Consider the following 14,239-nt stretch of genomic DNA (forward strand, 5'->3'; position numbering starts at 1 on the left):
CTTTTCTTATATCACTTAAACTGCTTCAGACTACTGATCAATTCAAGAACGCCACTATTAAAGTCTAATTTAGTAAATAGTTTAGTTCTATTGAGTAAACCATTTTATACCATATAAGTACCATATTTATAAACTATTAAATTTAATATAAAGACACCTAGAACCAAATCATCAAAAAACAAAAAATTTAAATTACGGGCATTAGGCTTGCTCTAGACAATTCTCGAATCATTAAACAAAATACACCTAAATATTTTGGACACGTCACAGTAAAGGAATTAAATTTATACAAAGAAACATTAAAGAATATAACTATCAACATAAAATACTACTTATTTCTAGGCCTGATATAATTGAATTCCACCTATTTATGACTATTATCGAACATATTAATGGGGCCCAGCTTCAATAGATTATAAATGCACGCAATAACAATTAGTTTTCGTAATCTCTTTGTATATTTCGTGCATTTTGCCTGCAAAGAGGACATCGCAAAGTACCTGGTTGACTCAGCAGTTGTGCTGTGCATGCCGCACACAGAATGTGGGTACGGGGTGCAACAAGGTGCACAGTGCATCTGTTCAAGGGAGGCTCTGCGTGTTCTGCTAGCTCTGATTCACTTCTGCTGCTGTGCTCTTCATTGCCTTCACCTTGAGCTCCTGGAGCAACGTTCGCATCTTCTACTTCTTCCTGCAGTACATTCTCCATTTATGCATTAACAACTTGCACATTGTTATTTTCATCAACCTGTAGGTGGACTAAAACATTCTCGAACAACCCATTAACGGTGTTCGATAGTCGACGTAAATACTCGAGAAGATTATATTCTCCCATGATCAAAAGTCGGTTCGATTCTCTGATAATAATGGTGTTTTACCTACCTCTTCTTTGTCTAGACTGCATTGGACGTCCATGAGTTTCGATCAACGTTCAAAAACTCAAATACGTATCATTGCATAGACGCTGAAGGTAACCTGCAAACAAATATTTTAACATTAGTATTAATTCAAACAGGTATAAAAGTAAGTTACATATTAGTCTTCTATTTTCACCAGTTTGCAAATACCTACATTGTACCAACTTTACAAAAATGCTTAATGTAACACTTGCGCAATTTATTAACTGGTAAATACTAACCAATTTTAAAGTGTACTCGTCAACAATAAAACCCTGTTATTTTTTAAGCTATCTATATTACATGCGTAGTCATTTTATAGGTTAAGGGGGTGCCTCCTATTTCAGGTCAAGATGTTATTTTTACAGTAATGACAGATAAACTTTTAGACTTTTTCAATTGTTTAACTTTCACGAAATGAAAAATATATACAGCGCATACTCTTTGCATAATTAGCTGCCAAAGTTACATTTTTTTTACGTTTTTGGGTTGTACAAATAAGGAGTATTAAATTTTATGCGGAACTGAATCTTTTTAGGTTTTACTACAATGCCACTGGCTACTTCAAGAAATGGTTTGAATTTCTTTCAGAAAATATTAATTAATTTCACCTGACAATTAAAAATTCTCAAATTTGTACTATTTTGACAGCCAAGAAACATGAAATAAGTTTTTGTGATAGAAATGCAAACCATATTATGAAGTAGCCAGTGGCATTGCAGTTAAACCTAAAAAGTTTCAGTTCTGCAATAAACTAAATTCTCCTTATTTGTACAACCCCAAAACATTAAAAATGTAACTTTGGCAGATAATTATGCAAAAAGTATGCGCTGTATATATTTTTCATTTCGTGAAAGTTAAACAATTGAAAAAGTCGAACAGTTGATCAGTTATTAATATAAATATAAAATCATGACCTGACATGGGAGGCACCTCCTTAATGAAAGAGTGTACTCTGTAAACCAATATTTAATGCATGATTAAAAGATTTCACAGTCAGCACCCCTCGGGCCATTCCTCTTGCCGACGTACCTGACAACATGATGTCGATTATGAAGGCTGTACCCTGTCGCCTAGCCACCACGTGTTCAATTGTTGCATATATCAAACTCCACAAAATTTTAAATGATATTTCTTTGTGATACTACATACTTTTAGTTGATTTTTTGAACTTTTTATGTAAATTATTATTTTACTTCTTGTCAACAACGAAGGCATACGTAACAAAAAACTAAATGCATATAAATCAAGTAGGAATCTGTATTGCTCTAAGAAAAGGAACCTTCCCAGAAATTACCTACAGAAATTTCGGAAAACCATTTCAAACTGATGTTAGGATGGTTAGAGCAAGATTCCAAACCAAGCCCAACTAAATGCGAGTTCAATGTTAACCATGCTTGCTCGCAGCAGTAATTCATGTGAGAGAGTACAACAACGTAACCTACATGAAAGTAATGAAACATTGAAACGTGAAAATGCAGTTATGTGTTTGCAGCATAAACAAAAAAATTACATGTGAAATTTTTGTAGAAGCAAGATGGTTCATTTAATTAAATTGTGTATAATTGTATGAATGCACTTTGAAGAGCTATATATAAGATTAGAATTTAATTTCTTTAAATTATACATTAAATTCATACGGCATGCATAGATTTCACATTCAAATATGAGAAGTTGAAGAAAATGCTTGTAAATTCTTAGAGAGCAGGGGACCCTCTAAGTCGGTATCACCGACAGTGGCTTCCAGCCGTGAGTGAGGACTCGGAAGTGGCTCACAACCCAACTATACGCTTCTTCAGTTTTTTGTGTCATGATGGCGAACAAAACTGGTAAAGCCTACGTAAGAAAATCTATTACTGATCATGATACATATGTTTATTCAAAATAATAAAAAAAAGTTATGTAATCACGTAAATATGAACATACGAATATTAAATATCTTACACACCTTAATAATGAATATTTTTCTACATGCATACAATAATTTATTTTTATTACATACCTAATATCAAAAACATTCATAAGTTAAATCCTATTGATAGGCGAGACTTATAAGGGTCAACTCCTATATTTTCATATTTAAAATTGGCAGACTTTGCTAAGAGTTAGTGTGTTTTCTCCGACAATTCCAGCTTCTTAGTTTCCTCTTCTAATATAAGGTCAGTTTTCCATTTCATTTATTAGAAATAATATTCTAGGCTCCCTCATAAGTAAGTGCAACAACAGAAGCTTGTAACAACCATCTGTTTGCGTAATATAAATGCGGTAAACATGGTTTTTTACTATTTATCTGATAGTTTTTAATTTAGATAAAATTTAAATGTGTCAACTTACTTATTTGTATGTTTGTATGGCAGTCAGCCCGAATATTGCCTGGATTATAATCAGGCTTAAACTATTTATTTTTATACTGTATTATATGATTAATTTTGAATGTTTTTAAAATAGCCCTTTAATTCACTTTTATATTAAGGAACCTTAAATAGTTAAAATGTTATATATTATAGCTAATTTATTTCAGATATCAAATGCGTAAAGACACATTAAGCGGCATTTTAAACATAATGATATTTAGGAAATGCTCTTTCTGCCAGATTATAAGTATCTAAAGTTTCACTTTACAATTTAGGGTAGTTCCTGAAGATATGTGATAACATTCAATTTAATCTAACATTACTCGTACTTAGTCAACTAACGCTGTTAAAGTCAGTGAGTAATTAGTATGACCTTGCCTGACTGGCTTCAGGTCCCTATATACACTGCATCCAGATGAAGCCTGGACCCACATTTGCACAATCCTGTATTTGGGAACGAATGAACTGGAGTATTGACCCCGGGCACAACATTGTTTCAGTGTCATGTGGGTATTCAAACTGCTAATTAGGGGGAGGAAGTTACGAAGTTGTTATTTTTGCGAGTTTCAGCAACCATAATGGATTTACGTCGTCAGCTGCCTACGACCATCTTGGTTCAGAAAATGACAAGCAAGTGTCACAAGTGGTGCTGTGGTGTTTATTTCTTCTGAACAAACAATTTTGAGGATGGTGGTTAGGTTTCAAACCGAGGGAAGCTGTTTCCCAAGTTGAGGCCCAGTGTATATGGGGACCTGAAGCCAAGTTTATTTCTGGTGTCACAAGACCGGCAGGGCCTTACAGCTACAATGATAGTGTCTACAAAAATGAAAATGTGTACTTACCACTGCTTGAAAGAATATGTGGATTGAAAATAATTGCCGCAAACCAGCAGGAGTACGTGGAACTACTTTGAACATTGCGTCCATCGCAACACCTTCCATTTGTTCCACATTCTCCAACATTTCACGAATGAGGACAGGGCAAAAAAAATTATCGCGACAACAAGTCCAGCTGCATTTCTTAGGCATGAATTTACGAATGGGTTGCCATATCTGGTTTGTCCATAGCGAGCAGAAACTTGCGGTAGTTGCAAGTTATTACAAAAACCTTCCACTGATGTAGGTGTGGGTGGTATTGTCCGTCTCCATTGTCTTCTCATGCCATGCAGCACAATGTCGTTGCACTCGTTCACTTCCATTTACATTTCTGTCGAAACCATTCATTTTTATTAAATACTGAAAACTATTTGAAAACATTGTTCGAAATAATTGAAAAGTAAACCTGTCCTCACAAAATAAGTTTTGGTTTGATATAATTTTTTAATATTAAAGAACGACTATCTGTTTCCATAAATTTTTATGTTACTTTTGGGTGACTGCATATTAAATTAGTCAAGGCATTTGGTTTATTGTACATAAACCATCATTTTAAAATTTTAATTTTGGTGAATAAAAATTGCTCTGCATTTTTTAATTTCCATCTTAAATCAACCTCGTTAAATAGTATTGTTTAGTAGAGTATTTTTGCTAAAACGTGTAAGTAATATCTCAAATGTTAGTGAGGAAGGGTTTTAGTAAAGAACTAATATCCACCAAAGTTCACATTTAACCTACGGAACACAAAACATGATACTTAATACACAAATGATAAAATTTAACATCTGAACTTAATTTATTCATCAGGATAAACATTCGATAAAACTTACATGTTATGAAGAATCAATATAGATGCTGCAAACATTAATTTTTACATTAAATCAGAATTGGTTTATTGTAAGCAAAGCTAATAGAGGGACACACATGAACCCTCAGCCAGGAAGTTGATATTATCAGTATTTTTACCATCCAAAAACCGGCTATAACTAAAGCCTAAGTGACATTTAATTCCATATTTACGCTACGTCACATATTAGAGGGGGAAAACTTAGTTCCAAAATGGCTGTTGTTTAAACGAAATATGAAAGATAGATACGTAGTTGTTGGTGTTAATAAATAGGAGCTGCATGATTTTGATTCTCAAAATTTTAGATTACTTTAAATTTTTTAAAAACTAAAATTAATTTTATAATTCGATCACAACATTCTTCAAGATAGTTAATGATATGGTAACCGTGTCCATTAAACTCTTTTATAACCTTCTTTAACTATTTTAATATTATTTTTATTAATCATATAATTTTAAATAAATTTTTTCTTTAATATTTTGGTTGAAATTTTGTTTTAAGATAGACTTCTTTTGTTGATATTCTGTATTTCTTCAGATTTTATTTATTTTTATTTTTTATTTTTAAATGTTTGTAATATGTAGAATGTCATAATATTCTAGCCGCAAGACAATTCGTGTTTATGCAATAAATATTTCGCCGAAGAAACCATGTTTGTTATCATTACCAAGATTATTCTTGTACAGAAAAAAGCTGAAACTATGTAAGGAATGTGTAAATTTTCCCTTGGGACTAATACAATGTAAATAATTTTGCAGAATTAAAACGGAACATTTTTAAGGTTAAAAATGATCCAGTGAAGATGTCGAAAATCAAATGCCCCAGCATTTTTAAATGTCTCCAGTTCGGTTCTTTCCTCCATTTCTCTGATCTCGGACTGGTAGGGCATACCTATCAATAAATCTTACTCCTTTAAAGATAGTAGTGAATTTATATATACAAAGAAAGAAATCCATTACAAACATTAAACGTTAAAGTAAATTCAGTTATATTGGAGTGAATCATCATTAATTTCATTCGTACGTTTTATTTTCAATAAGTTAAAAGAATGAACTAAAAGTCTAGTTCATAATATTTGTAATTGTTGTATGACTTAAAAATTATTAGGTTTTAACCAGAGTAGTTCAATATAATAAATATTGTATCTATATTTGCAGTTATTACAGTAAAATTGAATACATATTCACTAAGTTTTGTAAAAAATAAGTTTAAAACGTTTTTTATAATTAAATTAAATATTGTATGTTTATTCATTTTGTATTATGTATTGAAAGTGAAATAATGAGGCTGTTTACAATCTTGATTAAATAACTAAATATTTTTAAAATTATGTGTGTCCTTCTTACAAGAAATAGAATATTACCAAATTGTTTATGCTAAAGAACCATAATCTATGTTCAGCTACTGTTTTCCTATAACAGCGTGAATATTAAACATATACTAATATTTAATAACAGCTACCTTAAAGCTTAATTTTGGCTCAATGTATCACGAAAAGTTTTACGGGCTGTATTTTCATTTAAGTTCATTGGAGAGTGTATGCTTAATATATAATGCGTTGTAAAATGGGAAACAGGGTTCTTGCGCATATTTTTCAGAAAAAGCTTGTTAATCTACGTAGAGCTTTAAAATAATACACTTTTCAAAATATATAGTCTCACCTGTCGAACTCTTCCTGAAGTATTTCTCTAAGCCCTGAGCTTTCACTTCTAGCTCGTTCATTCAGGCTTCCAAGTAACATTCTCTTATCTCTCTGCACTATATCTGAGGATGGTTATGCAGCGGACTACTAACTGTTGGAGTAATTGGAGCTCCTCTCTCCACTCGTATAGTTGCCTTTGCATGGCAACCTGTGGCCCTGTTTACGCAACGCAGTTGCCTGTGCGTACATAAAGAACAAAAAATATATATTCACAACGATGGCATGTGACATAGTTGGATATCACATGTTTTCTTAATCATGATGAATTTGTTTGCGCATTGTTAAACAAAACAAGCTAGATACCCAACAACAAAAGAATTTTGAGTATTCCGTGACCAACCAACATGTTGATTTATATCATCTCTCTATATCTGAAAGCTTTATGAAAAATGGCTGATGTATTTACAGGAACGTAAATGAGAAACAAAATTATAACAGAATAATTATTGCTTTAGCTGGGCTTACCCACGTATTTCAGATACTGCTTCTATATCATCTTTCTCAATATGTATCCAGTAATGTTAATAAATTTCAATTAATATTATGGTAATTTTTTTTACGTACTTACACTAACTATCTATATATATATATATATATATATATATATATATATAGACACACACACACACTAAGAATAATCAATACGGTAGCCATTAATAAAACTCAGGGGAAAAATTAAAAAAAAAGTAGTATAATTAAGGGCAACGACCATTTGTAAATACTGATAGCTGTTTTGATGTAGAACGTTAACCGAAATTTAAGAGTAAATATATCACAGTTACAATTCCCATTTGACTTGAAAATTAAGTAATCACCCAAAACGCTGGAACTTTTTTATGTTGGAATGATAAAAAAAATTATAAATATATATATTTTTTCTTAACTTTGTATTAAATATGGCAACGATACCAAATTTCATCAGGACTGCCTCCCAATCCCTAGTTCTGACACATCCGAATGACATAATAGCAAAATAGTATCGAGCCTATTATTTTACAGTGAGCTAAAGTAAATTCTAAACCATTTGTATACTCGAAAGTAAGAACCCACTGCAGTATTGTTTTTGTACGAAAAATGACATAAGGTGGACATACTGTATGTCTTGGCTATTATATTTACTATAATGTACCCATCATGTACCTAAATTTGTGGGATTCACAAAAAAAGGAGGGAGGGGGGCAGATATTCGCAGGGGGGCCCGCATGGCCCGAGAGTTTTGCACATGGTTTTTTAACCAACATACGTCACCTCTGGATAGGGAGCTTGTGTGTTGTACACTGCACATATGCATGCAATAAGCAGGAAACTTAAAAATATACAGAAACTTTTCCATAAAACATAGTTTTTACATTTATATATATCAACCCCATTTCACAATCACTATTTTGCAGTGAGAGGTTCATTATCCCAGGAGGAACGGGCCACGCTACCACACCACCAGGATCTACGCCCATGTACCCAATGTATTTTATTATTATTTTAAACACTTTGAGTCATACAAAAATTAAAAACATATCTATTTAATGTTGAGAGAATCCCTAATGAGCTTGTAATGATGCAGAACCCTGCCCTCCTAATTAAATAATTTTTCTTTTAAACTATTTTCATGAATGTAAATATTTCTAAAAAAAAGTCTTTTCAAGGATATTTACCGTTTTTATGTATGTTAGAGTTGATATTTTTCACTTGCTGAGTGTTTTAAGAATGTATTTTGTATTTTATTAGACATTTTTAATCACTACTATTTTTTATGTAATTATTCACAAATGAGCCGCTGTACTAGATTTTTGCATGTTTAGGCTTACTTTTTCAGGTTATTTCTAAATGATTTTAATTTTGTAAAATAATCTTATTATGATGGCTGTTCTTTATTTTAATTAACGTGTTGGATGATTCTAGAACAAGGGACTGTGTCTGGTGTGATGGTTAGAAAGAGAGGCATGAGAGGCCTGTAAGTGGGAGTGAGAAAGGAACAGTGCTTCCCCGCCAACCGAGATAAAGACGGTAATTCCCCCACTTCGTGGGAACCGAGTGATAACTGCTCTCTCACGGTGTGGGAGAGAGAACGAGAATGGGAGTCCCCGATTTTGATGTGAAATTGAAAAGAGACTGATCAGGGGAAGCCCATAGTTCTGTGTGTAAAAGGTTTTTTCATGTATTGTAACTTGTTCTGTGATTGGCTTGTATCTGTAAGAGTGAATGAAGCGTGCGTGTGATTGGTCGGTGAGGTCATGTGATGTCTACTCCCTGCGTGGAGGAGACGAGTTCATGAGATCACCAGTTGTCTGCCGACTGCTGCACCAGTAGGTCGCGTTCGGTGGCTTCTCGCTAAATTATAATGTAATTTACTAATGGATAATTTCACGTTGGTGGTCAGAGCCAGGCCGAATATTAAGTCAACCTAATTTGTTTTATTTTCTTTCGGACAATAATTAGAAATTGCGGCCACCTTCGTCGGCATTTGGCTCGGGGCGAAATTCGGTTTCGCTGGGTGCGGCCATGTTTCAGGCCGCACTGACTTCAGGTATTTTCAGCAAAACATTACTGAGGAACTTAATCTACGCTATTATTTTTTGTTAATTTTCATCACGCGAACTACGAGCAATTTTCGACAGTCAGATATACATGTGGAACGAGTGAATGAACCATTGTAAGTGTTTGGATTCGTCAGGGCATTCTGGTTGAAAAAATAAAAACAAAATTACCATCAGCGTTGAACATCTGTTTATTTTGTATATAACGAACCGTTATATTTGGCGCCCAACGTGGGGCTTGAATTTGGACACGACCCTGAGATTAAAACGGACTTTTCGGCAGCGAAGGAGAAATTATAAACATTCGAAAAACAGTTCGTGACTGCGATAACCTGAAATAACAAAAATTTGCTACTAATATTAAACAGTTTAGAAGAAAACGGTGAAGTATATCCCGAACTGTCGGCGCAGCTGAGCGACGAATGCAGCGAGAGCTGACTGGCTGATGCAGCGAATGAAGAGTTCCCGAGATGGAGGAAAGCGGTACATCGAGGGACAGAGCGACCCAAGGCACCGTGGGACTTCAGGCCTGTCTCGTCGCGGGATCGCAGAACCAAGCTTCGTGGGACAACGCGGGATGAATCGCCGGAAACAGCAAGTGAAAGGAGCAATATAATGTACAGAATTGTGTAATTAGGGTTTGAGAATTGTTGTAGTGTTTTGTATGTGTGTTAGGTTTGATATCCAGAATTGTTGGTTATTTGTATAAACATGAGTACCAGTAGCAGTGAAACTGACTTCATAGGATTTTTAGAAAATCCTGAAAATTCAAATAATTCAGATCCCAACCTTGATGTTGAATTAATAGAGCAAGATTTTTCATGTCGTCAGGAAAAACCTGTAAACATGGAACATCCTGGCGAACTAGGTCAGGATATGGAATCCCACACAATTAGCAGCCCAGTTGAGGTTATGGGGGGGTCAGATCTAATGCTACAGATCTTGTTGTCAATGAGGCAGGAAATGAAACAGGGACAACAGGAATTGAAACAGGATCTTACTAGTAAAATTGAACAGGGACAACAGGAAATGACACAGAAAATTGAACAGGGACAGAATGAAACCAACAACAAAATAGATCAGGCAATTCACAAAATTGAGGTAAATTCACAAGAGATTGCGAAGTTAAGGAGCGAAATAGACACACAGTTGCGACAGGAATTCAGCAGGGTGGCGAACAAATTTGATGACTTTAAAATTAATGAACAGATAGCCACAAGTACAAACAAAGTAGATGGGTGTGCAAATAATGTGGCAGAAATGCAAGTGGAAAGGGAACAAACTGGTTTAGGAACTAGTGAAATGAAAATAATAGTGTCAAAAGAAAATGTAGAAGGTATTGGGCATGATGTACGTGAACATGTAAATATGGGGAACGAATGTGAAAAATTCCTAGATGAGGTAAATAGGGAATGTTTAGATAATGTGGTTGAAAAAATTAGTAAATTCAGAGGTAATACACATGGTATCAGGATTTTGTGTAAACAAATGAAGAAAGTAGAAATTGAAATGAAAACAGTCTCAGATTCACTTAAAGATGAATTTGCTGGGGAAGTAATCAGTGAATTGAGTTTTGCAGATTGCAGAGAAATGATAAAAGGGAGATTTTGTCAAAATGTAAGTAGTAATGTACAAAGATGTGGGTTGTGTGTACCGAATAGGTTACTAAACTAAAACTTTCACACTGATCCATGTGAGAAAAACTGTGCAACATGATCAGAGGTTTTTTGTGTGGAAACATGTGTACAGAACTGTAGCCGAGATAGTAAGCAGTTTTTTGGTATGTGCAAAGACAGAAGAAATGAGTGGTAAATGGACAGGGGTGATGCAACCTCTGGAAACAGTGTGTGTAGACTTGTTTGGCCCACTGCCGAGATGGAGGGGTGGAGTCAAATCTAGTTTTGTGGTGTTTGATGTTTTTTAAATTTTTTGCATTTTTGTTGCCAATTTTTGTAAATGTTTTTCAGATTTTTTATTTTTTGAATTGTATACTTTTTAATTATGTTTTGTATGTTGTAGAGTTTTTGTATTTTTTGAAGAATAGTTATAGTGTAATGTAAGAATGTACAATGTTTATGACAGCAAATTTTTACAAGAGTCTTAGAGAGAAGGGAGATAAATAACTATGTTAATGTGAATATTTTCTGTTTTGAAACAATAATAGTAATAATGGTGTGAATTCTTTTGAGTAGACAGTTACTAAATATTATGTGAAGAAATGCTTTACATTGTGAGAATTTCATTGCACTTGGGTAATATTTAGTTTGTTTAATGTTGTGTCATGGGAAGATGTTAACTGAAATTTAGTATGAGTTATGTTTTTGGGAAAATGATATAATTTTGAAATGGTTAAATATTTTAAATGAAAATGCTACACATATTGGTAATGCTAAATGTTTGTTTTGGATTGAATGACAGGGTTACGTCCTATATTAAAGGTATGAAATGTAATACTAAACGTTAATGAATAACAGTCGTCGAGTTTTGAAGCTACAGAAGCAGTTGTGTGTTCATGATGGCCAGAGTTTAGGTGAATTTTGGTATTGCCCTAAATAATGCAGCAAAGGTATTTTTCTTGGTGTAATGTGTTTTGTGAGGCAGCTGGGGGGCCAGGAGGTTAGTTTTAAATATGTTTCCGGCATGGAGTCCGATGTTTTTTTTTTGCAAGGGTGTGTCCCTTCTCCTTGGTCGCTCCCACCCCTCATCAAGGTTAATTTTATGTGCTGTTGCTGAAAGGGGAGGTATGATTTGAAACCTGAGGAAGGGCATTAGTTCATGTAATTTGTTTTGCAGAATAGAAGCATATGTCTGAATCTTAATGAAGTATTTGTCATGCCATGACTGTAGAATTGTCAACTTGTTGTTTGTGGAAATTTAAGTAAGGTATGTAAAGCTTAAAATTTGATGTGTAATGACAAGTGCAGTGTATATTTGTGTATAGCTTTGTATAATTTTTTGTTTTAAATTTCGTCAAAAGGTTAGCCGAGCTGATTAGCAGCTAAAAGGGATGTAGTTTCGGCTAGCTCAGGAGTTAGGAAGGAAGATTGAGGAAGTTGGGAGAAATTTGTGTATTTTGTGTGTAATTTGGTAATAGGTTAGCCGAGCTGAATAGCAGCTAAAAGGGTTGTAATTGAGCGCCCCTTACCTTTCGGATAGCTCAGGAGTTAGGAAGGAATGATAGAGGAGGTTGGAATAACCTTGGTGTATTTTTTGTGTAATTTGGAAATAGGTTGGCCGAGCTGACTAGCAGCTAAAAGGGTTGTAATTGAGCGCCCCTTACCTTTCGGCTAGCTCGGGAGTTAGGCATGATGGAGGAAAGGAACTGTGTGTATTTTTTATGTCTGATGATAACAATGTGTTTGTGTGTTTTTTATATTATAGTTAATGATACTAGGAAATGAAAGTAAATAATGTCAACAAATGGAAATTCAGTGTGTTGATAAAGAATTAAGTTTGTGTGTATGTTGGTGTAAATATTATAAGGTTGTGTAACATTTTCATAAGAAATTTTGAATATGATAAGTGATGATGTAGTGGGTTATAAAAAAGTTTTTAAAGTTTTACATACTTAATTTAATGTTTTTTAGAGTTGTCTTTGTTGTGGAAAGTTTACTAGTTTCTGAGTCTTAGGAATTGATGCATCTGTTTAGAAATTATAGTTCATGTGTTATCATGTTGAGCAGACTAAGTATGAGTTTGAAATAAGTTTTATCCAGTGGTTGAATTTATGATAGAGGTATTGTGAAGATGCTTAGAAATTTATAATTTTAGAATTTGATAAGTTGTTTTTTTTGGATGGGAGTTTAGAAAAATTTTGTGTCAACAGTTTTAAAGTGATAGTGTTGTCAAGTTTTTGTTAGTGCAGATATGAAGAGTGGAGATATTGGTGGATTTGTGGGTTAAAGTGGTTGTTCCAGGGGATTTGAGGAGTTTGTAATAAGCAGCAGAGAATTAGAGTAACAGCGGTTTTTAAGGGATTTTAAAGGAAAAATGCGTTTTGAGGTTATTTATTGTTGTCGTCGAGGTTTCTGCCGAGGTGTAAGTTTTTGAAGAAGTTGAAGAATTTGTGTTTATTATCGTCGTCAAGGTGGTCATGGAGACGTAATTCCTGGAGTTGAAGATTTTTCGTCGTCGTTGAGTTAGTTATGGAGGTTATTACAGCTGGTGTTGAGGTTCCACGGTTGTAAAAGTAAGTTGTTCAGAGTTTTTTGTTGTTATTGAAGATTCTTCGTTGACCAGGGGGTGTCTGCTTGAAGCTTATAGAGAAACCAGTTTCAAAGTTATTTGTATCAGGCACTGATGAGAGGGAGATGACCAGTTGTAAAGAATTGTTGACACTTTGTAGTAAGAGATATGTTTTAAAATTTTTGGCTTTTTAACTAAGAATTGATGTTATTGCAATTTTTAAGTAACAGTTATTTGAATTTCTATATAAACAAGGGTAGTAACTACTGGATGCATTTATTTCTCAGGATGTTTTGTATTTATTTTGTACAGGTTAATTTTTCACTTTTTGTAACTTTTCAATTAAATGTAATGTTAATTTAATTGAAAAGTTGGGGGGGTAATGTAATGTTGCAGAACCCTGCCCTCCTAATTAAATAATTTTTCTTTTAAACTATTTTCATGAATGTAAATATTTCTAAAAAAAAGTCTTTTCAAGGATATTTATTGTTTTTATGTATGTTAGAGTTGATATTTTTCACTTGCTGAGTGTTTTAAGAATGTATTTTGTATTTTATTAGACATTTTTAATCACTACTATTTTTTATGTAATTATTCACAAATGAGCCGCTGTACTAGATTTTTGCATGTTTAGGCTTACTTTTTCAGGTTATTTCTAAATGATTTTAATTTTGTAAAATAATCTTATTATGATGGCTGTTCTTTATTTTAATTAACGTGTTGGATGATTCTAGAACAAGGGACTGTGTCTGGTGTGATGGTTAGAAAGAGAGGCATGAGAGGCCTGTAAGTGGGAGTGAGAAAGGAACAGTGCTTCCCCGCCAACCGAGATAAAGACGGTAATTC

The 14,239-nt window shown here is 33.7% G+C and overlaps 1 protein-coding gene across 8 annotated transcripts in view; it reads right to left on the reverse strand.

Moving 5' to 3' along the window:
- Window positions 1-14,239, reverse strand: part of LOC134531585 (tRNA (guanine(26)-N(2))-dimethyltransferase) — a 161,593-nt gene that overhangs the window by 134,910 nt on the left and 12,444 nt on the right. The window contains exons 1-2 of one of the 8 annotated variants that reach the window (XM_063367309.1): window positions 4,092-4,659; window positions 882-974 (exon numbers count right to left, since the gene is read on the reverse strand). The exons of 5 other annotated variants lie outside the window; for them this stretch is intronic. Coding sequence is in view for 1 of the 3 variants with exons in the window: in XM_063367306.1 (XP_063223376.1) it covers window positions 6,634-6,713 (80 nt within the window). In the remaining 2 variants the exon portion in view is untranslated. Of the gene's footprint in view, window positions 1-881; window positions 2,090-4,091; window positions 4,660-6,633; window positions 6,852-14,239 lie in introns of those variants that run through there. 2 more of the 8 variants (XM_063367306.1, XM_063367308.1) reach the window with 2 other exon arrangements.

The sequence above is a fragment of the Bacillus rossius genome, chromosome 5 (assembly GCF_032445375.1).
Source record: "Bacillus rossius redtenbacheri isolate Brsri chromosome 5, Brsri_v3, whole genome shotgun sequence".
Classification (NCBI taxonomy): Eukaryota; Metazoa; Arthropoda; class Insecta; order Phasmatodea; family Bacillidae; genus Bacillus; species Bacillus rossius.